The sequence below is a fragment of the Rhinolophus ferrumequinum genome, chromosome 9 (assembly GCF_004115265.2).
Source record: "Rhinolophus ferrumequinum isolate MPI-CBG mRhiFer1 chromosome 9, mRhiFer1_v1.p, whole genome shotgun sequence".
Classification (NCBI taxonomy): domain Eukaryota; kingdom Metazoa; phylum Chordata; class Mammalia; order Chiroptera; family Rhinolophidae; genus Rhinolophus; species Rhinolophus ferrumequinum.
In genome coordinates this window covers 63,781,703-63,808,303 of record NC_046292.1, presented here as the reverse complement: position 1 = coordinate 63,808,303, position 26,601 = coordinate 63,781,703, and the positions used below count along the sequence as shown (strand labels likewise).

Genomic DNA, 26,601 nt, shown 5'->3' with positions numbered 1-26,601 from the left:
TATATGATATATGCAAACAGGGAGGAGTGGCCAGTTGTTTGGACCTACTCATAACTTTCTTTTAAGGTCAAACTTACAGCCTTGTTCTAACCATTTCTTTCTTTTTTGTTGAATAGCTAAATGCTGTGCTCCCATAATGTTATCATTGAATCCTCAATTGCTTTGGCGGGTAGCCTGGGTGCTTTCATTAGGGGCTGAGATGGTTTTAATGCTGCTAACTTAACAACAGTGTCAGGCAAATGAATACCTCTACTTTCTCCATATTTGCCATTGAATGTTTATGATCGCTATGATTGCTAAAGATTTAGGTAATTGGATTGCCTCTAAGAGTTCTAAAATATAAGAACTTCTTAATCTTTTGTCCAGAAGACATCAGAATCCTCTCAGTTGTAGCATACCAAAGTCATGGGCTATACCAAAGGCATACCTGTTATCTGTATAAATGTTCGCCATTTTCTCTTTGGCCAATATGCAAGTTCAAATAAATTCATAGAGCCCTGCTTGTTGAGCAGAAGTTGCCTAAGGTGTTGGACTGGCCTCAGTGGTTTCTTTTGGAGAGACAATTGCATAGAGTGCTTGCTAGTGGTCTGTTTAATCTTTTAGGTAAGAACCATCAGTAAACCAAACTGCATTCAGCATTTTCAAGAGGTGTTACCTGAAAATCAATTCGAGGAGTTAGTAGTCGGTCTGTTAATGTCAGGCAGTCATGAGGGGTTTTGTCAGAGGGCAGAGGGAGGAGAGTAGCAGGGTTTAGAGTAGTACAGTGAGCACTAGTCACATTAGTTGAAGATAACGAGAATTTCTTAGGAGGCTAGTCTGCTAGCAGAGAGGTGCTGAGTATGAGAGTTGAGTAAGGCTTCCACTGAATGCGGCACATAATGAGTCAATGGAGAGCCCATTACTATTTCTTTTATATGTTGTATTAAATTGGCAGTGTCACCATAGCTCTTAGACAGGGAGGGAGACCTTACGGCCACCAGATCTAATTGTTAACTATAGTATCCAGTGGTCCTATGATCGCTTCCATGTTATGGGTCAAGACATCTATGGCATTTCTCTCTTTTATGAACATAAAAGAAAAAGGGCAACTTATAATTAGGATGTCCTAAAGCAGGCTGATCATAAGGACTACCTTTTATTTCACTGAAGTCTTTCTGGGATTCCTCTGTTCAGGGGAGGGGCTCTGTCTGGTCAGCTTTGAGAAGAGAGTAGAAAGTTAGAGCCATGATAGAAAAATTAGGCATCCAAGTCTACAATATCTAACCAAACCTGGGAATCCCCTTTTAGTTGCCTTTTAGTCTTGGGAATAGGAAACATTAAAATACCCTAGATCCTCTTGAAATCCAAGGAGAGATCTTTGTCAGTTACAGTCATGAATTGCTTAATGACAGGGATACATTCTGAGAAATGCATCGTTAGGTGATTTTGTCATTGTGCGAGGGTACACTTTGTCATTGTGCGAGGTACATCATAGGGTACACTTACATAAACCTAGATGCTATAGCCGACTACATACCTTGGCTACATGGTATAACTATTGCTCCTAGGTTACCAGCCTGTACAGCATGTTTGTGTATGAACAAACACAAGATTAAATCAAGCACAAGAGCAAATAATACAATCAAGAGACACTAAATACAAGATGTAGAGGGTGCTACGGGCACACACAGCATACTGTTTTACAGCAAACTTTTTGATTGTGCAGATAGACTAATTTGGGGATTTCAAAAGAGTCCCAAAAGAGTGGCCATTTTAACTGTAAATCATCCTGAGTAATTATGGTCCAACGAGACAGAAAGCTGCAGGATGAGGGCCTGTAATTTTTGTACATAAATACAGTAGGAGTTCCAAAAGGTGGCTGTTCAGCAGCCATTCCCTTAGAAAGTGAACTTCTCATTTCCAAAAGAGTAATTACTCACCAAATGGGCATTCGAAGTCCCATAAACAGAAAGCCGGTAAAAGAGGACACTCAAATAGGGCCTGAACCAAGGCAGGAGGTTTGGGTCTTGGAGGACTTACCACAATGTTCTGCAACCACCGGGGAGACAAAAGAGTGCAATGGACTCTTGTACCTAGTCTTATTCGAATCCGTGGAGGCAATGAAAGAGGACGCAGTCACTCTGGATCCCACTTCTGACACTGTGTGATGTCAGTCAATTTGACTAAGAACTGCAAGGCAAACAAAAGCTTTATTTGGGGGTCTCTTTTAGGAATTGCAATCTTGAACACATAGATTTGGATAGAAATCCAACTCTGTTCCAATGGGTAAACAAAGGGACAGAGTTTATAAAGATAGAAAAATGAGGGAGGTCTATTAGCTCAGCTTCCTAGAGACCTCCCAGCTCCATTTTAAATTGCTCTCTTGACAATATCAATTTCATTTTGTTGTTTTTCTTTTACAAGTTACTCCCTCCACCTCCCGCCAAAGATGAATTTTATCTAGCATATTATTTCCCTCTTTCTAGTCCTTTCTTCCTTCCTTCTTTCCTTCCTTCCTTCCCAGCAGGAAGACTCTGAATAACCTAGCCTACTACTTCTGGAAATAGGTCTAAAATTTTATTGATAAATAGAAAATAATTAACAACTGAATATAAGCCTTAAATAGTCTTAAAATAGTCTTTCCCTTTTGAGCTTCTTTTGAATTTGTTAGTCAAGGTAGATAACATAGATCATAAGTCAACATAAAAATATGTAGTTTAGACATTTCAGGTGAAAAGATCCCTAAGAATGACCCCAATTTTGAATATTTTCCTAAAAATTGAGTAGCTGGAATGATTGACTGAACTTAATACAACTTGTTCATTAAACTTACTATACCGACGCTTCCTGTTGTAAGAAAAAAAAATCTAATTCAAACTGTCTTAAGCCTCAAAGGGTATTTGTTAGCGCAAATCGAAAGTCTTGGGATAAATGGCTTTAGGCACAACTGGATCCAGGAGCTCAAACATTGTCATTAGGCTTGGTGTCTATCTTTTAGTGTCTGTTCTTCTGTGTTAACGCCACTCTCTGGCGAGATGTCCTATGATGGTACGATGGCTTCCGGAAACTCCAGACTCATAGCCTATTCTTTAAGTCTATGATCTCCAAACTTCATTGATTATGTATTGAACAGTAAAAGTTAAGCACATGTCCCCAACGTGTGCATATTTATTAATAAATTATATGCTGTTACATACCAGTGTTATTCTATATATTATATTAATTATTAGAGTACAGTTTTTGTTTGTATGATAAAGAATAAAATAAGCATTAATAGTTTCTATATTCCTAATGGATTGTTTTGCACACCCCACTTTGAGGACTACTTAGTAGAAAGACCATCTCTCTCCTATCCGTTATAATTGTAGTCCTGTGACCACATCTCATTGATTCTTTTTGACCTGGCTTGAGTCACATGCCCATTCCTGAGTCTAGAGCCCTTGAAACTTACTAATATAAGGTGACACAGACAGCTGACTAGGCATAAATAGAGAGATGCTATTTTAACTTTTTAAAGATATTTTATATTTTGGGATCTTATAATCACTGACATGTTATTCAAACAATGGGGACATGATCCTTCTTTCAGTACAGAGTTACAGAACAAAGATTCTCTATTTTCGTAACAATTTAATTGCATTAGTCTATACTAAATTTCTGTGCTTTAACACTTGGAGTATATAAACGTATCCTATCTACTTTTTGTTAATACTCCATGGACAGATGAGTGCTGTATATTAAAATGTAGGACTTTACAAGTCTTGCAAATAAAATCCTATTCTTACAATTTTTCAGAATGGTCATTTTGTAGAAGCTGAGTAGCTATGTGGAAAGGCAAGTGATAGAGGTCCTGAATAATTTTCAGAGTTCTAAAGAGAAAAGGAGTTCACTGGCTGGAGAGAGAGTTTTGCTTGTAAGCATGGGTAAAGCATATGAATGGAAGGTATTATTTAGGAGCTTTCTGATGAATAGGCTGTTCTGTGCATTTAAAAATCGATCTTCTGCAGCAGAAATGCAATGGCTCATCTTGATTCTGAGGTGAAAGAAGAATGCCTGAGGGAAGACCTGAAGTTTTACTTCATGAACCCTTGTGAAAAATACCGAGCCAGACACCAGATTCCATGGAAACTGGGTTTGCAGATTTTGAAAATAATCATGGTCACCACACAGGTAATTTGTATTATGAGTTTGTTTGTTTTCCTTAGCCCAAGATGAAAGTGTTTTTACATGTTCTGCCACTTGACTTTTGTTCTGAGAAGTCCACCTTCAAGTTCATACAGCTGTACAATTATGTTGACTCTGGAGGGCAGATGGTAAGTTAAAGTTCATTTTAGGTGACAACTTTATTTTAGTAAGGGATTGTGAGGTCCTGTCTCCACAGGTTCTTTAATTATAGGTAAAAAGTATATCTATTTGGGTGTGGGGGGTTCTATATCCGAATAAGGCATGTCAGCTGGCAAAGGCTGCTCAGTCCAAAGTGATCTGTGTTCTTGAAATCTCTCATCTTTATCCAAATACATCTTACTTAAATACTTTTTTGAAATTTGCATTTTTGACTGTTTTAACTTTAAAGACTAACAAAATGCTAAGTTTCCCTTTCCTCAGTAGCTAAGTGCTCTAAGTAAATACTAAACCCCTGGAACTATAAGGCGCATACAAAGGCTACTTTGAGACGTTTGTTTATGTCCATATTGTTAAGCATTTTATCGCCAGTATCACAACTGCCATCAGAGTTGCATCTAGTTTTTGGGCCTGTGGTAAGGAGTCATTTTCAGGGAGGTGTCTCTCTAGGTAACTACATTTGAAACATGTGCTCTTTTGAAAGCAGTACTGATTTGAGGTATTTGGCTTCACTGGCAAATAATCATTTCTGTTATCAATGTAAAAATGTCTGTAAAGATGTTATTTCTTGAACACAAAAATAAATACCTTTCTAAAAATACATCCATATAGTTTTAGAAAGGAGAGGAGGTTTCTGCCATAACTGAAAGTCACATCTTTCTTCTGCGTTCATGAAGAGGCCTTTTCATCGTATCACATGCTGTATGTACTGTACCAGCTTTTCAAGTTTTCGAGTACTAAAGTTACTTCAAAAAAAACACAAACAAACAACAACAACAAGGTTGAGATAAAGGGCCACTGTTAAATGTATATTCTTAGCTTTTTTCTTTTTAAATTTTTTTCATTTTAATTCTTGGTTTTGAAGTTTTAATTTTGGCAATCTATAAAGTATGCACATGATTAGTCATTGCTTGGAGGGAGGCCAGATAATGTTCCCTTTTGTCATTTGGTTAACTTTGTTTCCTACTTTCTTCTCTTTCCAAAGTAGCTTACATTTCAATTTTTTGATCTATTACTATTACTAAAATTCTAACTTTATGAAACATCATCACCATCTTTGACTTACCTTCTTTGTCTTTTTTTCTCCCTTCCCCCCCCAACTCCAGTTCAAGCCGTTGTTTCCCATGCTGGTATTATTATGAGGCTTGCACGTCTCCGGTCATCAGGTGGCCGCTCACAGCAGCCCAGGCGGCTCTCCCCCACCCGGGCAGCACAGCGTAGCCCAGCTTGAGGGAGAGCCGTTGTTCACAGTCTTAGCTGTAGAGGGCGCAGCTCACTGGCCTATGTGGGAACCGAACCGGTGACCTCGGTGTTAGGAGCACGGCACTCCAACCACCTGAGCCACCAGGCTGGCCCCCACCTTCTTTGTCTTGATATCTACTAAATACTATGGATTCTTCCTTCAAAACCGCATCTGTTTATGTTTTTGCCATACTCACAATCAAAAATATGTATGAAGCACCTCATATGCTGTGCATCCTGTTGATCATACAGCTGTGGATACGTTACTGCTGCGGACAGCTAACATGTTGCACAGTGTTTACAATGTGCCAGGCACCGTACGTGCTCTGTGTACGTTAACTCATTTAATCCTCACTGCAAATCGGAAGTAGGTTCAGTTATTACCCCCTTTCATGGATGAGGAAACTGGCCCCAACAAAGTTAAATAATTTGCTTCTGGCCATTCAGTTCATAAGTGGCAGAGCTAGAATTTGAGACCCAGCAGTGTGGCCCTGAAGTCTGCACTCTTCTTCTCATATTGTCTCTAGATACACGTCCTCAGAGGTTGAGGTCTAGGAATCCAGATAAGTTAACTGGGCTGCTTCTAGTCTTCATCTTGTGCCTCCCTTGCTTACCTTCATACATGCCAGTCCATTCAATATTAATATCAGATTAATTTTTCTTAGAGTGGCTTCATTGTGTCACTCTCCTGCTCAGAAACTTCTGTAGAGCCTTATTTCCCACAGAAGAAACTCTCAACTTCATAGCCTGACAGTCACAGATTTCCATAGTCTCCTTCAATTTGCCTTCCCAATGGGTTTTCATCTACTATTTCCTCTCTCAAACCCAGCCAGATGGACTCACCCAATGGTTCCTGCTCTGTTTGTTCCTCCAAGTCCAGAGTGATTTTTTTTCCTCCCCCTCTTGCAGGTGCTATTTGAAATCAGTCTCTCCCACCAACTTTGCCTGACCACTCAGCACGTTGGTTTTCCTTAGCATACTTGTTACTCCTGTGTCCACATCACTAATTTCACTTTTAATAGAATATTTCTGGGAATTGATAATTTACTTTTTGTATGGGTACCTTGTCTCCCTAACAAAATTGGAGGGGTTAAACTTTTGTTCCCTTGTAGGATCTTTCTAATAAGATTTGCTACTTGGGTGATATCTAATTGGAACAGATTTCTCGAATACCTTTCCTTCTTTTAAATCCCACTTTTCCGTCCTCCTTTTTTTGTGTGTCTCTTTTAGCACTCCATCCTCAAGTCTAATGGGATGGGTGGCATTTTATCAGAGTTGATGTGAAGGAAACGGTTTTTTAGACATTACTATTCTGCTCTGCATTCTGTAGGAATTTATAATCTTGAGAGAGGTGTCTACATTCTTTTGCTAGTTCTACTCTCTCCCTCCCATATTCTTTGTACATTATTAAAGTGGTATCTTGTTTTTACCTGGTACAGAATATTTTCTCCTACATTGATTGATTTCATAATCAGGTCTTAAATTCACAGTCTTTGCCAGGATGCACTTAATTCTGTAATTATTTTTCTGTCTTCTAGTCTCAGCAAATCTTAAGATCTAGTTAGTGGGGCTAAGATACATTTTTTTCTTTCAATTCCTTTTTACAAATAAAATTATTTGACCAATCCCATCGTCTCCTTACTTTTGCTCTGTGGGAAGTATTTGGTTCTGCCATAGCAGGAAGGAGACTTCAGAGTCTCCTCTTCAGGGTTTCTCACTTCTACTGGGAGATACTTTGAAAACCTCAACGCTTACCTGATGCTAGGCTATACGTGTGGAATTTGGCTTGTTCTATGAACAATGTAATGGAAGAAATGTCTTGTTCCTGATGCCAGATGGGGGTGGTTCCAAGCAGAGCTTATACCTCCGGTTACTTCATTTCCCAAGTGGAGATGATGAGCTTTGAATTTAAATAAGACGGTGGCTTAAAATATCAGCAAATTGTATGCCACTTTCTTGATCAAATTATCCATTCGCCATTCAGACATTTTTTGTTCTTTAGCTTAACTTGAGCATGGTGGGAATGGTTTTCCTATCTCTGCTTCTAGAGTTAAGTTGGCAGCACTTCGATTTGGAGGTAGTGAGGCTAAGTGGTCAAAAGAACGCACAGGTGAGTCACACAGACCTGTTTGGATCCTTACACTGATACTTTCTAGCCGTTCCAACCTGGTTGAGTTACTTGAGTTTAGTTTGCACATGTACGACTATAAAATGGGATGACATTCATCAACAGGTTCAGTATTTGACTCTGACATTGCTATGGGTACTATTCCAGTTCCTGAATGTGTACTGGTGGGGCAAAAAGAAAAAAAAAAAATCCTGTTCTTGTGGAGCCCAGTGTCATATCTCCCTCATAGGATGTTGGGGAATTAAATGAAAAACCAAAATTACAAATTTTAAGCACAGTGCCTGGCACTCAGCAGATAAAAGAGTTGTTCTTCAACATCAGGCAGTATTGACCTTGCCCACCTTGTATCCCAGTTTGGCAAAGCATAGGCACTCAGAGAACTCTGCTTGAAGAACTTAATTCCTGTGTGTGTACCAGTTTTCATTTGTGTGTCTGTATTTTAAACAAAACCTTGAAACAATCTTGTGTGTTTTGGTTCCCTGGTTTCCTTTTTTAGCTTTTCAAAAGCAACAGGATCTTTTCTGGCATCCCCTGCAGCACCGCTGCCGCACATCACATACTTGGAAGAACCTTTAGCTTTCTGTTGCTTAATTTGCAGCACAGGTTGGATGATGTGGGACTTCTTATCTGATATATTTTTTTAAAAAATAGCTGGGTTTTAGCAATTGCTCAATCCTTTGAGTTGGTATTTGAGGAATGTGACCTGGCGAAGCTCAGATGCTAATGACTACGTACATTCTCAAACAATAGTTGCAATTCTGGAAAAATAGCACCTAAATTCTTTTCTACAGGAAGAGCCCAGAAGACAATTTTTTCTCCAGAGGGAAATTGTGTAGCATAGCAAAAGTGACTTTGGAATAAGATTTGGCTTTCATTCTAGTTTGGTGACTTAGGGCAATTTAATGAGGCTAAATGTCAGTTTCTACATAGGTAAAATGGGGCTCAACAGTAGTAATATTTTCATTGGGTTGTTATGTTAATAAATGAGAGAATGAATGTAAAGTAGTTAGCATAGCACCTGGAGTATAATAGTAGCTGTTGTTTTTCATTATTCAACCTTTAAAAAAGTCAGAAAAACTTTAAAGGCTGAAAAATGTTTTTTAATGTAAGTTTGCACAAGCATAGTAACGTTTGTTTCCTCTGAAAGGTTCAGTAGTTGATATCTTTTTTAGTGCCTTGCAGGATGTATCATATTGAACCATGGAATGACAGCGAATAACAGAAATGTCAAGGTCATCTAGTCAAAATTGCTAATTTCACACATGATGAAACAGAGTCCCAAATTGTTCTGGTGACTTAGCAAAGGGAGAATTTGGGGCAAATTTTCTAGTGTCTTACTGTCTTGTTAAAGCATATGAGAAGATAAAGTGGGGAGATGAAGAAAGGTGTGTGGGATAGGGTTTATAGAGGTTTGACATCTCTTCCACCGCTGTGTGTGTGTGTGTCTGTGTGTGTGTGTGTGTGTGAGAGAGAGAGAGAGAGAGAGAGAGAGAGAGAGAGAGAGAGAGAGAATGAAAGAGGAGAGACTGTGTTTGCATGTGTGTGAGAGAGTATGTGAGAAAGTGTATGAGTGTGTGAGTGAGCATGTAAGTATGCTTGTGAGCGTGAGTAAAAGTGTGTGTGGGAGAGTGTATGAGAAAAGAGAGGTAGTTTGTGTGTATAGCCATATGTGTAATTCCCTGAGTTTTTTTAAGTAAACCATCAGTGCCTATTCATTTCCCCCACTTATTGGATACTAAGAAGAAAACTTTGGGGCAGAAAGAATACTTTCAGTTCTGATGAAGACAGGCCTTGGTGCTAGGATACAGTCTAAGAGAGAATAAGTAGTTTTATCACGAGAAGCTGACAATGAATGAGTTTGACATCACAGAGGTAAAGCGAGCCCCACTATTCGTTCTGGTGCTTTGATACTGGAGATCTTAGGGAAACTCTTAGGTGTAAATGTTATAGAAGAGTTCTTGCACAACTGGAGGAATTGAACTCCTTTGACAACTATCTCCTCTTAGCTGGAGTAAGTATATGTAGGCTACTCTTAAAGAATATTCTTAAAGGCCACATGCAAAACATAGTTGTGATTTTAAAAAATACTTGTAACTTCTGAATGTTAGTGATACATGAATTATTGCTTTACAGCAATCTTTGAAACAATTCATTTGAAGTCCAAGTATTTAAAAAAATGGATTCAGACTTAACTAATTTAGATTCCTGCCTCTTCTCCTTCATTAAAGGCCAGCAGGGCAGTTAGTCACCCAGAGTGGTAATTTCTTCTCATTTTATGCTATTTCAAAATGCTGATATAGCTTGATGAGTTTATTCTTTTTGGTGACTTGTATTTTTGACAATAATGTGATTAGTAAAAACCAAAGCAGTGAGATTTCTCTTGCTGATGTTTCTAAGTGAGAGCTAATGATAATAAGAAAGTATTTGCCTTTTCTGACAAAGGGTAAAATTCTTATATATCTATTTGATTTTCTTTTCTAGCTTGTTCGTTTTGGTTTAAGTAACCAGCTGGTGGTTGCTTTCAAAGAAGAAAACACTGTTGCTTTTAAGTACTTGTTTTTGAAAGGATATTCTGGCGGAGATGAAGATAACTACAGTTGCAGTGTGTATACGCAAGAGGACGCCTATGAGAGCATCTTTTATGTAATTAATCAGGCAAGTTTTCGTTATGAATGACCTATGCTTTAAGAATATATTGATACTTGATCTTATTGTCTTAGCAAAAAAAGTTACACATATCTTAAAATATTCTAATTAAAATTTGCATAGTCTGCCAAAAATGTTTATTGCTGTTTCTGTGGCTACATATCCACACCAACAGGTTTTGCCTATTTAGAACTTTTTTTTTTTTTTTTTTTTAGATTTACATTTTCTATTTATCCCTTCACACCCACTACTTTTGGGAGATTACTTCACCCCAGATCAAATAGCCAAGAGTAGATTTATAATCTTGGAAGATTTGATGGATGTGATACCAAATCTAAGATTCTAGAGTCTCAATTTTGACGTCTTAGCATGAATAAGTCTAGCGGAATCTTAGGAATATGAAGTAGAATACGATATCGTTTTATGTAGGCAGGTATTGAGAAACCAGACTGGTAGGACCGAAGAAGGCATTTAGTGGAGAGAAATTGTTATTCTTTTTTTTCATTCATTCATTCATTCATTCATTCATTCATTCATTCATTCAGTAAATATTTGGCTATCTAGTATATGCCAGGTACTGTTCTAGACATTGGGGATACAGCGTGAATAAAACAGACAAAAACCCTGTCCTTATAGAATTTAATTCTATAGGGGAGAACCAGACAAATGAAAGGAAATGAAATGTACAGTACTGAATGCCAGCTCCCTGAAAACACCACCAAAAAACATGTTGATAATCAACACTGAGTTTATTGCTTATAGCAGTTAAGGGAGCTGCTACCTGGACCATTCTCAGTTGTGCCTTGGATGAAGAGGACAAAGTCCAGACATAAATTTTTAGGTCTGATTTCGGGGGCGGGGGTTATTTCAATGTGTGGGGGAAGGTGCTAGGTTAGAACTGGGTAAAGATCATGATAGAATGAATACTTAAGGATTGGTGGACACAGCCAGGTGCGTGTTGGGGGCTGGTTTCAAAGAGTCTGAAGGTTATTAGACTAAATCTTCAAATTGATTGTTTAAATGATTTTTTGGATGCTCCTGAAATAAACAATACAGTTATGTGCAACTTTTATGTTCCTGGGCAAAAGTTTCCTGGAATAATAAAGTCGTATCAATGAAGACGGGAGCTGTTAGTGCAGATGGGTAAATGGTAAAATCATGTTCTTGTAAGCTGTGGGGTGTGGAAGGCTTGGATTTTCAGTGGTATGTCAGAAAGTGATAACTGCTGTGGAATAAAGCAGGGGAGGTGGGGATTGGGAGTGCCTGGTGGTGCCTGTGAGCTGGTGATGTATGTTTGTAGTTTTCATTGCATGGTAAGGTGATATTTGAGTCATTGAGGTGGAGATATTTGAGTCAAGACCTGAAGCAGTGAACCTAGCAGATAGAAAACCTGGGGTTCTAAGCGAAGGGGACAGCAAAGGCCCCAGGCAGAAGTGTGCCTGAGGAGCTGCAGGAGCTGCCTGGAGGCCAGTGTGGCTTTGGGAGGTGGGGGTGGAACAAAAGGTCAGTAGTCTGCTGTGAGGTCAGAGAAGTACCTCATCAGGACCTGAGCTTTGGCTCCGAGTGAAGTGGGAGCGTCTGTCAACATGTTCACTTTAGTTTCGAATTCTGTGAGGCGGTGTGTTTATGCCCAACCTGAGAAAATTACCTTGTGGTATTTTACATTGTGGGATATGATATAAACAGTAAAAAATACCTAAAATATATTCCATATGCTACAACTACCGATGAAACTCTTGGAAGCTCCTAAGTGTTTTTATTTAACTATTTTTAATAGTATCATCGTCTAAAGAACATATCCCTGGGGACCGTAGGTTATGGAGAAAATGAAGAGAATAAAATTGGCTTAAAAGTCTGTAAGCAGTATTACAAGAAAGGGACCATGTTTCCTGCTAATAAGACACTGAATATTGACAGCGACATTGAAACAGGTAATGCAGTGATCATTTCATTGTATTCCTTTATCATCTGTGGTAAGAGCAAAAGTACCCACGTGTGATGGCAACCCAAATGGAACAACTTTGCTTTTGTGACTGCTAACCTATTCGAGGCTGTCACTTTAACATTTGCCTGCAAAGGGCTTTGGCTCAGGAAACTGCGGGTCTATGAGTCTACGGTGATAGGACCAGGCATTGGTGGAGCTCTTTGGTGAAACTCAATATTGTTGGTTTTGGGGTACATGCCCAGGTGTTTCCTGTTTGTTTAGGTTTTTCTCTCCTCCATGAGGCGGTGATTAGGCTTTTTGAAAAAAGTGAGTCTGTATTTATTAAATGAAATAACGTGTGTGAAAATGCTTTGTACTCTTGCTTTTATTATTTGCAAAATAAATTAATGCTCTTCAAAAGCAGATTGAGATTAACAACTCATTTTTTCTTTTAGGATATCACTTAACATCTAATCAAGCAGAATTGTTTTGTCCCCTTCTGATAAGAATTTAAAAGCATGCCTTGCAGAAATGCAAAGTGTTTGACTTAAGGCTCTGGGGGTTTTGCCATTCATTCAACAGAACTCTGATACACACCTACCCTACCATTGCCAAGGCACTCCCTGTTTTACATACATAAAAGCTTGTACGTCCCAGCGTGGTCCATAAGCTTACAATAGAGCTGAAAAATTCCTGTTACCTAGTGCTGTCATAGTGCAGCCATCACACAAATACTTACCCTTGTGCTACAGTTGCCTACAGTATTTAGTACAGTAACATGCTGTACAGGTTTGTAGCCTAGGAGCTGTAGGGGAGTAGAATTTGTTACCCCAAAATTTGTCTATTTGGCATACGGATTATTTTGCTGGTTGATTGAAAAACAGCAGACATGGTAGAAGCTCTGAAAACCATGTAGAAGTAACCCTTTGTAAAAGACATTTAGATTCATACACGACATCTCCATTTGTCCAGGTGTCTCCCTAGCTGTACCAGGAAGAGGGGGATGACCCTGTGTCTGGAGGCTCCTCCATGTAGAGGACTGAGATTTAAATCTGCTTAACACCCTTCCCTTTGTTTACTGTGCTTTTCCTGGTAACCTCCCGTAACTGACTCTCCCCGCCCACGACATCTTTTGTCTTCAGCTAAAGACGGTGTCTTCAGCTCTTTTGGTGAGATATTCAGTTTCCTTGGGTCTCTGTATTTAGGAAGTATACATGTCATTAAACTTTTGTTAGGTTTTCTCCAGTTAATCTGTCTTTTATTACAGGGATGTCTCAGCCAAGAATCCAGGAGGGTAGAGGGAAAATTATTTTTCCTACCCTACAGAGCAATAGGCTCTACCCTGTGTGTATATAGGCTACAGCGTAGGTGTGCAGAAAGCTATACCATCCAGGTCTCCGTAAGTGCACTCCACGGCGTTCGCACGAGCAAATCGCCTAACGATGCATTTCTCAGAACGTAACCCTGTTGTAAGCAGTGCATGACTGTACTGGGGTTGGAAAGATTAATTAGCCATGGCTCCTCAAGTGGATAATAGTTCAGGAGTAAGTGTTCTAGCAGTTTAAATTTGCAGTGATTTTACTAAAATGAGATCGTTACACTATTCATTTGACCATATTTCCTATAATGTGATTTGAAGGTGTCTTGGTAAGATAATAGAACACCTCCAGAAGACAGAGGTTCTGATTCTGTTTCCACAAGCTGCCTGATTAGACTCTCTTCATGAGTAAATGTGTCCTGTGCTCTTGACTGTGAAAGCAGCAGCCCATAAGACAACACCATCAAGGATCCCAGGTTGCTATCTGAGACCATCCAGTTGTCAGTGGCTGGTTCTGTGGCCAATGACTTTGACAAGAGGCTTGTCTGATAGCCCTGCATGCAGGCTTTTGCTATCCTGAGATCTAAGAGGTCTGACAGTTAAGTTTGCGAACTTGTTGCAACGATGTTGCTAACATTTTTTGATATCAGAATTTGTACCAACTGGACAAACAGTTAACCAAGTTTACTATTTGGAAGTGCTGAAAAGGCTGCGTGAAAAAGTTAGATGACCTGAACTTTCCACCAACAATTCATGGCTCTTGCATCACAACAATGCACCAGCTCACAAGGAACTGTCTGTGAGGGAGTTTTGAGCCAGTAAACAAATAACTGTATTGGAACACCCTCCTTACTCACCTGGCCCCAATGACTTCTTTCTTTACCCGAAGATAAAGGAAATATTGAAAGGAAGACATTTTGATGACATTCATGACATCCAGGGTAATATGACGACAGCTTTGATGGCCATTCCAGAAAAATAGTTCCAAAATTGCTTTGAAGGGTGGACTACGTGCTGGCCTCAGTGCGTAGCTTCCCAAGGGGAGTACTTCGAAGGTAATTGTAGTGATATTCAGCAATGAGGTGTGCAGCACTTTTTCTAGGATGAGTTCGCAAACTTAATTATCTGACCTCATATGTGGTAATCAGCAGTAAGGGGCGAATCCTTTCACTCTGAATCTTTTTCCTGAGTCTGTCAGTTCTGCTTCTCCCTGTGTGTTCCTGTCTCTGTAATAGGAGTACCTCAAGGGTGGAGCTGAAAACTTGTGCAGTGACCCTCTGCTTCAAGTAAGCCACTGGACACTTGTCCTCTTAAAAATGTGACTCAATTGGATGCATCATACAACTATTTTCCAGTGATTCATGTTATTTTCCTCTGTTGATTTTTCTTGGGAAATTGACTAAAGAAATGTGGCCAAAGTCAGTATCAGTGGCGAGGGAGGACAGGTAGTGCCAGAAAGCAGGATTTGTTTTCCCTGACCATTGGACAGTGGTGCCCTTGTTCGTTTCCTTTCTATCAGAATATGGAATATTTTTAACCTAATGGAGATTAGTTGATTATTTGACTTCAAGAGCAGTTTAATTGTATTCCCTGATTTATGAACTATAATTTGTCAAAGAAAATGTGTAGATGCACCTATTCAAAAGGTGTAAAGCATAGTCTTACATTACTTGATACTGGATTTTAGGCTTTCTTAGACACATTGGAGGAAGCCTGCGGATGCTATAAATAGGACTTGAGTTTGACTTCACGATGTGGCCTTATAGTTTAAGTAGGTGAATTAGCAGAAGCTGTTCTAGATTACCTATTCATGAATTTTCATTGTCTCTGTTATTAAGAGAATCATCGTTCAGTGGGCTAAATGGATCTGCCTGCTTTCCTGGCGGGTTTATATTATATTTAGTTGCATGACTGATTGTGTGGTTCAGGTTAAGGGTTTCCCTTAATTCATGCCTTGGGCGTATCCCTCCACACCTGCCTCTAGACCTGTGGCTTTTCAGTTCAGCCTTACTTGGGGGACTGTTATAAGTACTGTCTTTTTAAAAAAATTTAACATTTAGACAACAATCATTCTTATGTAGTTCTCATTTTCTGTAACAGATTCTGAATTCCTTATGTTCTCCTTTCTTAGCATTTCATCATTTTCCCAGGTTTTTTTTTTTAAAGAACATTTGTAATCCACCCTCCCTTTACCTCTAGGAGGATTATTTCATTTGCTGGAGTAGTCTGTAAATGAGATTCATTTGAGTGATAAGGTTGCTATTCTAATACCAGTTTGTTCTGTTTGATATTTGATCTTTTACTTAGGGCTTTTGCTATTCTTTTTTTTTAAATCTCGGTTCTTAGTTTTTGTTGCCACTTGGTGGCCTCATTGGCAATGACTCTAGCATAAGGTCAGCCAGACTTCAGAGAGTTCTGAATGTGTGTTTAGATTAAGTGTAACTCTGTAACTACAATTACAAAATTTGACCAACCAAACAGGTTTTATAAAGGAAATTTTACTATAGTGTAAAATTAACTAACAAATGCTGTCATATTTATCTGAACCTAAGATGACATCAATTAATTCGAAGACTCATCTGTTTAGGAGACATTTGAAAGTGAAAAAAATAAACATCTTAGAATGGATGAAATACAGGAGAAAGAGACCCAGGACAGTACTTGGCATATATATTGTGAACATGTTACTTCTTTCATACTATAGTCATTTACTCAGATGAGTTTAATTAAAAAAATTTTTTTTACACTTGACATTAGAATAAGAATGTTAGAGATAGAAGGACCTTATTATGTGATCAGTTTGGCCTTCATTTTACAGGTGAGGAAATTGGTGCTAAGTCAAGCTAGTGACTAAGCCAAGGTCATGTAATGATTTCGTGATAGTTGGTCTTTACTACCGCAAGCCCAGCAACCTGGACATCTCCTGAGAACTTGTGAGACATGAAGAATCTCAGGCCCTTCCCTAGAGCTACTGAATCCAAATTTGCATCATAACAAGATCCCTAAGTGATTCCTATGCATATTAATTACACTTTGGAAGCACTGGTTCAGCTCTCTCCAGCTGAAGATCTGTGACTTTGCACAGACCTCTCTTTTATTGACCTCACCACGTTTCCTGGTGTCTGTCACCACCTGCCTTCAGAGCCTCCTGTACCCAGCTTAGATACCTCTGTCCATGAGTATCACTCCCTTACAAAGGCTGTTAAGGTGCTTACATCTCCTTTCTTTTTCACCTGGACCCTCTCATCCATCATTAGACTCTTCCATACCTGTGCCCTGGCAGCTGATGCTTCCTGGAGAAACATGCCAGAGCAAAACATGCTCATCTTGTCACATCTTCAAAGCTTCCTGCAGTTTCCTTCCACTTCCTTTCACCCTAGTGTTACAGAAGAATTCAGAGATGAGGCCACAGTCAAAAATCTCCGCCCAGCACCAGGACCCGCCCCTTCTAACTTCTGAGAAAATATCGCCCTTTCTCTTTGCACCCAAATTTACATTTTTGAGCTGAATCTGTCCTGAGCTCCAGATACCATTATTCGGTTGGTTTCTTGAAAAACCCACTGTGGCTCTAATAGGGATTTCAAACGTGTGACCAAAACAGAATGTTTCAAACTTCCCCTAGTCCCTCCTTTTGGCCCAACCCGTTACTTTTTCAGTCTTCCCCATCTCAGAAAACAATACCAATATTTTCCTATCATGCTATAATATCCCAGTTGCTCAAGCCCCAAACATGAATTTGTTGATTTCTTCATTTCCATTGCCACTGCTGCAGTCCAAGCCACTATCACCTCTTGTTTAAACTAGTCTCCCTGTTTCAAGTCTTGACCCTTCTACCCTCTGCTCTGCCCCACAGCAATCAGAAAGATGTTTTATGTAGACCGGGTTGCTTCCTGGTTTAAAAAACATGAGTGGCTTCCCATTCCATCTGGAATAAAACGCACAAGACCCTAGAGGAGCTGGCCATCCACCTGCCCCTCCAAACCCCTCATACCTGTCCCCATTTGCCTGTTCTACTATCCTTGTTTGTTGAACAAGCCAAGCTCTTTTTTTGCCTGGGAGACTTCCTTCTTGCTTTTGTTCTACCTGGAGCACTCCCCCTGGATCTATGCACCATTGTTTCTCTTTCCTCCCTCAGGTTTTCTTTCAATCATCCCCAGCACTTCAGAACCCTTCCCAAACCACTTCTCCCAAGGTAGTGCTGCCCCACCTGGTTATTCTCCATCATTTCACTTGGTCTTTGCAGTACTTTTCATACTGTGAAATCACCTTGTATATAGTTTTCACTCTTGGTTTTTCTCCCCTATTACAGTGTGAGCTCCACACAGAACTTATCTGTCTTGTTCATTGCTTTACCATCAGTGCCTAGCACAATGGTTGGCCCATAAAAGCTTTCAACAAATATTTATTGAATAAATGAGTGAGTTGAGTAGGAAACCGGGGTCTTTTGATGTTCCTCTGAAATAGGTACTCAGAGGGCAGCCTTGTGGGTATATTCAGACTCTGGAACTGAGTACATGTGGGTTTAAATTCTGGTTTGCAGTCAGCTAGCTGTGTGACTTTGAGGAAGTCTCTTGGCCTCTCCGGGCCTTGGTTTGTCCATCTGTAAAATCATAGCAATAGTGCCTATCTTACAAGCTTGTTTTGGGAATTAAATAGAATGATGCAGTGCCTGGCTCAGAGTAAGTGCCTGGGATATTTTTGCTATTTTTATCAACATCAGTCTTTTCCTGAAAAAAACAAGTTTCTTTTGTTAACTGCCCTCACTCACCATATCAATCAAGGTCCAGTCAGGAAAACCAACATCAAATTGTTTCTTCACACTAATAGTCTATTTGCCAAACACAGGGAAGTACCCACTCTGACACCTGCCTTTCTTAAATATTGTGCCTGTTGGGTTGTCCATTCAGTTCCATGTCCTCATTTTTGGCCCAGGAAAACTAATTCTCACAAACTTTAAATATGTTCTATAAACTGGGACATAGTCTGAATGTCAGCCATATGCTAGGCAATGGGTTAACCACACATAACATACGAAGTTCTGACAATTAAGTTCGCGAACTTGTTGCAACCATATTGCTAACCCTTTTTTTGATATCAGAGGGATTATTCATTATGAACTTGTACCAACTGGACAAACAGTTCTCCAAGTTTACTATTTGGAAGTGCTGAAAAGGCTGCATGAAAAAATTAGAAGACCTGAACTTTTTGCCAACAATTCATGGCTCTTGCATCATGACAATGCACCAGCTCACACGGCACTGCCTGTGAGGGAGTTTTTAGACAGTAAAGAAATAACTGTATTGGAATATCCTCCCTACTTACCTGATCTGGCCCCCAATGACTTCTTTCTTAACCCGAAGATAAAGGAAATATTGAAAGGAAATCATTTTTTTTATTAGTTTCTACTTTAATTCCACACCAAAAAAAGAAAATAAAAAAATGTCATTACAAAAAAGAGTTCCATGATGAAATAAATTTTCAAAGCACTGGGTTAAGTTAAATTTGTTTCTTAATTGCAGGACTTTTCAGAGCCTTTATACTATTAAAATGTATTGTGAATCTTCCAGAAAAAAAATATAGTAAAATACATTTTCCATATTTATTTGGCCATAGAATCCTTTTGGTTCAGAGATTTGCAACACTAGTGTTTTATGAAAGATATTTAGGAAACTGGTCCAGATGATTATTGAGTATCTTCAACTGTTTAGAATATTAGTTATAAATGCAATGACTATGGGCGATGACCTACTGGGACTCAACTCATGCATTCTTTTTTTGTTTTTAATTAATTAACATTATTTTTATTAGTTTCAGGTGCACAAAACAATGTAATAGTTAGACATTTATCATTTATATCCAAAAGGAAGTCATTTTGATGACATTCAGGGCATCAAGGGTAATACGACAACAGCCATTCCATAAAGAGTTCCAAAATTGCTTTGAAAAGTGGGCTAGGCGCTGGCATCAGTGCGTAGCTTCCCAAGGGGAGTACTTCGAAGGTGACTGCAGTGATATTCAGCAATGAGGTATGTAGCACTTTTTCTAGGATGAGTTTGCGAACTTAATTGTCAGACATTTTGTGGTATGCTCTTGCTCTCAAAGATCTTATCCTCTAGTTGCTATTGGGGGAAAGGACTTTTAATGAATTAGCCATTGAGTCTACCAAGATTCTGGAGCACTTCCTGAGTACCAGGCCCTGGCTCTTCCATTTCAGAGACAACCACAGCCTGAGCTCGAGTCACCCAGGCTGACTTCACAGCAGTTCTGTCATCAGGGCTCTGTGACTTTGGAAAGTGTTCACCAGCTCCAGCCTGCCTGGGTTTCCTGCTAATGTATTGGGCTACACAGTCATGACACACATTGTTATGTGAAGCTCTTGGAGTCATTCTTTCACAGTTTACAGCTCATAATTTGTTTTTATTTGAGTACAACCAAGTTCCTTCTCTTTCTCTTTATTTTTTAGTTTGGAAAAGTGTCAGACTAAACAGAAAACGTTGCAAAATAGCACAAAGATTTCCTTGTATAAGATTTCCCAAATGCTAGTGTTTTACCACATTTACTTTGTCATTCTTTCTATGTTTAACTATTTCTCCTGAAATGTGTGAGAGTACAAGGCCTACATGATGTCTTTTCACCTCTTAATACTTTAGTGTGCATTTCCCAAGAAATTCTCCCGCATGACCCCTGTACAGTGCTCAAAAGAATGAATGAACATTGGCGCAATACTGTAATCTACAAACCCTATTCACATTTCCTCACTTGTCCTAATCTTCTTTATAGCAAAAGAAACACCCCATCCCACCTCAGCCTCCTTGGTCCAGGATCACATATAGAGGGTGCCAAAAAAATGTATACACACTTTAAGATAACATCTCTTAAAATGTGTATCCATTTTTTTTTTTTTGGCACCCCTGGTATTGCATTTAGTTGTCATGCCTCTTTAGTCTCCTTTAATCTGGAGCAAGACCTTGGTTGGTCTTTCTTTCTTTTCCTAATTTTATGACCTTGACATTTTTACAGAATAGAATGCCCTCACTTTGCAGTGTTTGTGTTTCTTTCTGACTAGATTGGAGACATTTTGGCGGGAATACCACACAAGCAGTACATTAATCCAGGAGGTCCAAGATGTCTGTTTGATCACCATCTCGTGACTGGTGATCTTAACTTTGATCTTTTGGGCAGCGTGCTATCTGCCAGGTTCTCCAATGTCAAGTGACTGGTCTTCCTGTTGTAACTCTGAAGTATTTTGTGGGGAGATACTTTGGAAGTATCCCGCTTCTCGTCCCACTGTCACCCACTCATCTTAGCGTGTGATTCTTGCCTGAAACAATTCTTGTGTGTCCTTGTCCTAGACTGTACTCACTTAGACCTGCAGGCCCTCGCCAGCCCTTGGCACTGGAAGAACACATCATTCTTCAGACTGGAATTTTATAGGTAAATGCATTTTTCTCCTCGTTGCCCAGGAGACAGGGATGAGGAAAGGGGAGCAGACAGTAGTAAGACTGTGACCACTTATACCTTGTAATGTGTTTTGATTCAGGCTCTTACAAGTTGAAATCTCCTTTCACCTCAAAGGCATTGACCTCCAGACGATTCTTTCCCGAGAGTTACCAGACTGTTACATCTTCCAGAATACGGCAAGTGTATATTTTACTAAGCCACGTTGTATTATTTTTCTCTCCTCCCTTTTGTAGACGTAGAGGGTAAAATACACCAGCCTGGAGATGTATTAGATGCTGTTGTTTTTCAAACAGTTTAATGACACGTCATAGCGTTGTTGATCCAGCGACCATTACTTCTGAAGGAAGCAAGCCCTTTTCAATTGTTCAAAGCTCAATTTCTGGGTTGAAAGAGGTTTTCAAAATTGGCTTTGACCTCTTACTCTTCTAAAACAGTTTTTTAAAAAAGTTTATGAGAAGTATTTGTAATGTTTTCTCCACTTTCAAAGGAGGGTCTTTGCAAGTGTAGAAAATACGTACCCTCAAACCTCCAAGCAGAAACCACCCCTTGATCTGAAGGCCAGTCTGCAAAGGATCAGTTTCTGCTGCTTTTATTTTGGGAGGAGCCACATGCAATAGAAGAAACTGTTCACTTTTGTGGGAGAGTAGATGCCTTCTCACTTTCATGGTTTCCTGCTTGCTCTTCCCTCCCTACGTCCTTCCCTCCCTCCCTTCCTCTTTCTCTCTTCCTTTCTCTTTCTCTCTCCCTCCTTCCCTTCCTTCTTTTCTTTCTTTTTATTTCCTCTTGCCTCTTTCTCCTTCCTCCCTCCCTCCCCCGCCTCCCCCTCCCTCCCCCCTTCCCTCCTTCATGTTTATGGAGGAGCAAAACTGAATGTTGAATTTAAAGTTGTATGTACCTGTCTTTTAGCAATTCAGAAGAGTGTTTTATTCAACAGCAATCAACAAATACTGAGTCCCTACTGTGCATCAGACATTGCCGTGCTCTAGAGGTACAGGGGAAGCTTATAGCCTAGTGGAAGAGATAGAAAAACAAGTAAACAAAGAAATAAGAGTAATTATAAATTGTAGCTTGTGGTAAGGACGAATGTCTCTGGCAGAGAAGAAGATGACTAACTGCCCTGGAGTGACCTTCACAAAACGAAACCTATTACGAAACCCAAAAAATTCACTGGCAGATAACTTGAGAGCTGAAAGTGTAGGTTGCTGATGATATTCACAGGAGCATCTCTGAACACAAGCCGCATTTTGTGTAATCCAAGAATATCACTGTGTGCAAACCAGAGGTTCAAGAATTAATCCTAGAGGCCTCATTTCTATACCTATGAGCGATGACTAAACCTTCACTAAGACTAGCACTCAAGGTCTCATTCCCACCCCCCACCCCCGGGAAAACCCCTAAAATACTTCTCTAAAGCCTTAAAACACTCAGCATATTACACTTATACATTTTAAGTGATTGAAACATAATGTAGAAGATTGAGGGTACTTGGAAATCAAATTCAGCCTGCAGCCTTGGAGCATTTTTTTGTCACTTGTGAAAGCATTATATGTAGCACTTAAGGCAAATAGAAAAATAATCTCTAGTAAAATCCTAGAATTTCATATCCAAAGGACTAAGCTGAAGCAAATGCTTTTAAATTCCATTCAGGGTAATAAATGAGGTCCTTGTATTCTCTTGTCAAAGATTGGTGACTCTCCTTTTTGTTCCTGGGACTGGTTGGCTGTTTTGCTTTAGGTTTTGTCTGAACCCACATGTGAATTTAGTAGAACTTCACATATTCGCCCTTTGGACCATGTATTTTCATTTCTAATGGAAAGTTGGGAAGGCATCACGTGATGAGGACCTTTTTCTCAGTATGGTCTTTGGCTCAGCACGCTGTTTGAATGCCATTGATATTTTAAGCAGAGTTGATCTAACAGGTCATGCTTCTCTCCATACATTTGTGCCTCCAGATTATCTTTGACAATAAGGCTCACAGTGGCAAAATCAAAATCTATTTTGACAGTGATGCTCACATTGAAGAATGTAAAGAGTTGAACATATCTGGGTCTGGTAAGTATGTTACATGCTCGCCCTCTGTGGATTATGGATGATTTCCAGCATTTTATTTTTGGATTTGGGGTGGTGAAATGGTTTTTTTGGATGGTGATAGAAGGCAAGGGCTCCAGAGAACCACGTCTTGAGCAGTAGATTCCGTAAAGCTTTTCCCAAAATGTACGTTGATTCAATTCAGCGAATTTTGATTATATAGCTCTCAGGAGAGGCAGCATGGCCCAACGGTTAGGGGCACCGTCTTTGCAGTCAGGCTTCCTGGGTTTGGGTCTTTGTTCTGTTTCCTATGGCTGTGATCCTGGGCACATTACTTAAGCTCTCTATGTCTCAGTATGTTTCTCTGCAAAATGAGGGCAATGATATACTTCCTTTCCAGGATGTTATATATTAGATGAGTTAGTACGTAAAGCAAAGCACTGCGTACAAGAGTTGGAACATCATAATTGCTAGGTACTCTTGGAAAAGAGAGAAAACACCTTCATGATGGAGATGGACATGCTTATAAAATCTCTAAGGTGTCACGGATTGCCATCAGCGGTAGCAGTACACCAGGCGTGAGAGTAAAGAAAGCAAAGGTTAATTTTGACTGAGGTAGAGTGAGAAATCCATTCTAGCAACGATTCTTGGAGAAAGTATGCTTTGATCTGAGCCTTTGACAATGGAGAGAGAGAGGATCACAGGCCTTCAGCGCCAGAGAGCAGCCTGTACGCACACTGCGTCGTTTAATTAGTCATGACTCAGAAAACATCTCTTGACTGTCCACCGTTTAAACTGGGCTACGCAGAACCTGTTCTCCCTGAGGGTTCAGGATGATAATGATGGCTGGTCAGTATTTTTTTAATGGATAAGTTTTGTTTAACTGGCCCTTTATCAGATTATTAGAACAAAATGATGATTCACTTGATTCACTTTGTGGCCTATTGGTTTTCAGTTGTACATGTCCTCATGATTTTGAAGTTTCGGTTTCAAAGTTCCAGTAACTGACTTAAATCTCTGATCAGGATTAGTTTTGTTAAAAGTGGTTACATACAGGTTTAGTTTTGTTAAAAGTGGTTACTGTTCCTTAGCAGACATACTCTTTCCCACAGAAATGCATGGATCAGACACATATTTTCCAAGTCCAAGTATTAAGTTGCAGTTATTTTATGTGAAAAACGCTCACCTTTGTCTCATATAAAATATGGTTTGGAATAATTATGACCGAATGAGTTAGTGAAATATGTTGGCGGAAGCCAGTTTCTTTCCTCAGGGCTTCTTAGAACACTGAGGGGGTTTCCTGGCCTGTACTCAGAAGAAAGGAGCTCTGGCTCCCTCCGGTGACCAGTGAGGAGAAACACTGATATTTTTATATGCTCCCAGAGCTGCCTCCTAAGAAACCAGATTCTGTCACACAGGAATATATGAATTTACAATAAAACGGTGTGAATTGAAAGCCTTAAAAAGCTGAAGTTTGGAAAATAGCTTGAGAAATGGAGGTTATCCCCCACTCTGTATCTGGAGCTGTCTGGTGGGTTGCTAGCCCTGGATTTGGAGAAATGGAGAGACCAAACGTGAGACAAAGGCAAGGGTGACCTCTGGTGGGATCCTTGCGCTATTTCCATAGAGTCCTGAGGTTCATTTACATCCATATACCGGGGGTGCCAAAAGGATGTATACAGGTTGTCACTTTGGTCAACGTTGCTCAAGCAGTAGTTTGCCGTAATCAGAATTGTCTGGACGCTGATGGTAACCACTTTGAGCACCTCCTGTAATTGCAGAAGTCAAACATGACTTGTATTCATCTTTTGTTATCAGTATAGATTATTACAATTTTAATACAGTTTTCCTTTCTTAAAAATCTGTATACATTTTTTGGCAACCCCCGGTACTTACCCTGAGGCTTCTCTCTTCCTCTCATCATTACCTATGTTATCTGAGGGCAAAACATGAGGGAATGTCCATTTTCACATGCAAAGTGCAAGTTGCTCTTTATGACTTCTAATCCCCATCCCCAAGCAAGCCACTGATCTTTAACTTGATTTTATGAAAGTAGAAATTTGGGCACGAGGGGCTGGAGGAGGTTTTGGTGGGCAGGACCCCTCACTGATAGTTGACGTAAGTGGGTGTCACAGGGTCAGGGAGGTTAGTAAGTGTGGGAAGTGCTGGTTAGAGGCACACAGGTGGGCAGCGGTGGTGTGTGTGGAACCTCTCAGCGCCTCTGGAAGGACCAGGTTGGCAGGGGCATCTCTCTGGACTAGAGTTTGCAAACCCAGGTTTTGGACATGTTTCCATGGGGGTAACATAGTTTCAGGTAGAGTAAGAAAGCAATTACGACGTTCATAAAATATTTTTTGTAGCACACCAAACTAGTCTTCTCAGTAAGTCAAATTAAAACAGAATACAATACTGGTTTCTCTATGAGGAGGGACAGTTTATCTTTCTAGATCTGGGCCTCGGTTTTCCCACTACAAGCAATCTTAGAGATTTTGTTCTAGTTACATGTCAGAAAGGAAAATACTAGACGCTGTCCTTGCATTTCATAAGATTTTCAGTCCCATTTCCCCAAGAACTGCCCCTATTCCCTCTACCCAAATCTGTGCACCCCCCAAAAAAATGGTCTTGGGTTTTGGTCTAGTTAAGTTGCTTTCTTACCTACCCATTTGAAGTAACTTTACATATAAAATGGCTAAAGGTAATTGTAAGTGCCAGGCACTCAACAGGGATTGTTTCACCTGGTTTCCTGACAGCGCATGAAGCAGGTACAATTGCTCCCTCCCTCCGCTATTTTACAGGTGAGGCATCTGAAGCTTAGCGATGCTGAATAATTCGCTCGGAGAATCACACTTAGCAGCTGGCTGTGGTCATAACCCACTGGTTGAGCAGCTTTGCCCTCAGACACTCATGCCACTGTCACTCATGTCTCTGTTATCAGTAACTGTGGACACTCCGGTCTTTCTCTTAAATGCCTTCCCTGCACAGGTGTCGCTGGGGAGCCGTCTGACGTTAGAATCCCCCGATGGTTACCTGTCGCCAGTCCTGTTCCCTTTTCCTCTGGCCTTTCCTCCTGTTCCTGAGCTCATTTTCTCTTCCAATTCTCCCATGTAACTGCCCCCTCCTCCCAGTCCACATTTCTCTCTGGGGAGAGTGGCTGCATCCTTACTCATGGCTTTAGCTGCCACCTCTCTTGTCATGAACGTCCAGACTGAGCTCAGTTTACCCAAGAAAACCAGGAGTCATTCCTGGTCAGTCTCTCTTCCTTATTCCCCAGGTCCCATTGGAGACCAGGTTGATTCTCTCTTTTTCATCTCTCACTGCTTTGTGCCTTCTTCCTCTGTGCCTCTCTGTCTTGAACTTTGCTTAGACCTTCACAAGTTCTGACGTAGATTGTTCAATGGTCTTTTCATGTTCCGCTGGAGTCTCTCTGCATTTATTTGTCAGCATAGTGAAGCATGCCAAGCACAGGCAATGTGGTGTTGACAAAATACCTATGGTCCCTGCTTCCCAGAGTCAATCATTTAGTGGGGAAGATGG

The 26,601-nt window shown here is 40.0% G+C and overlaps 1 protein-coding gene across 1 annotated transcript in view; it reads left to right on the top strand.

Moving 5' to 3' along the window:
* The window catches only part of MCOLN2 (mucolipin TRP cation channel 2), a 51,875-nt gene that overhangs the window by 8,513 nt on the left and 16,761 nt on the right, over positions 1-26,601 (top strand). Inside the window, exons 2-7 of the mRNA XM_033115967.1 lie at positions 3,987-4,149; positions 10,172-10,345; positions 12,114-12,267; positions 20,931-21,012; positions 21,119-21,215; positions 22,992-23,091. Of these exons, the coding sequence (XP_032971858.1) occupies positions 3,987-4,149; positions 10,172-10,345; positions 12,114-12,267; positions 20,931-21,012; positions 21,119-21,215; positions 22,992-23,091 (770 nt within the window). The remainder of the gene's footprint in view (positions 1-3,986; positions 4,150-10,171; positions 10,346-12,113; positions 12,268-20,930; positions 21,013-21,118; positions 21,216-22,991; positions 23,092-26,601) is intronic.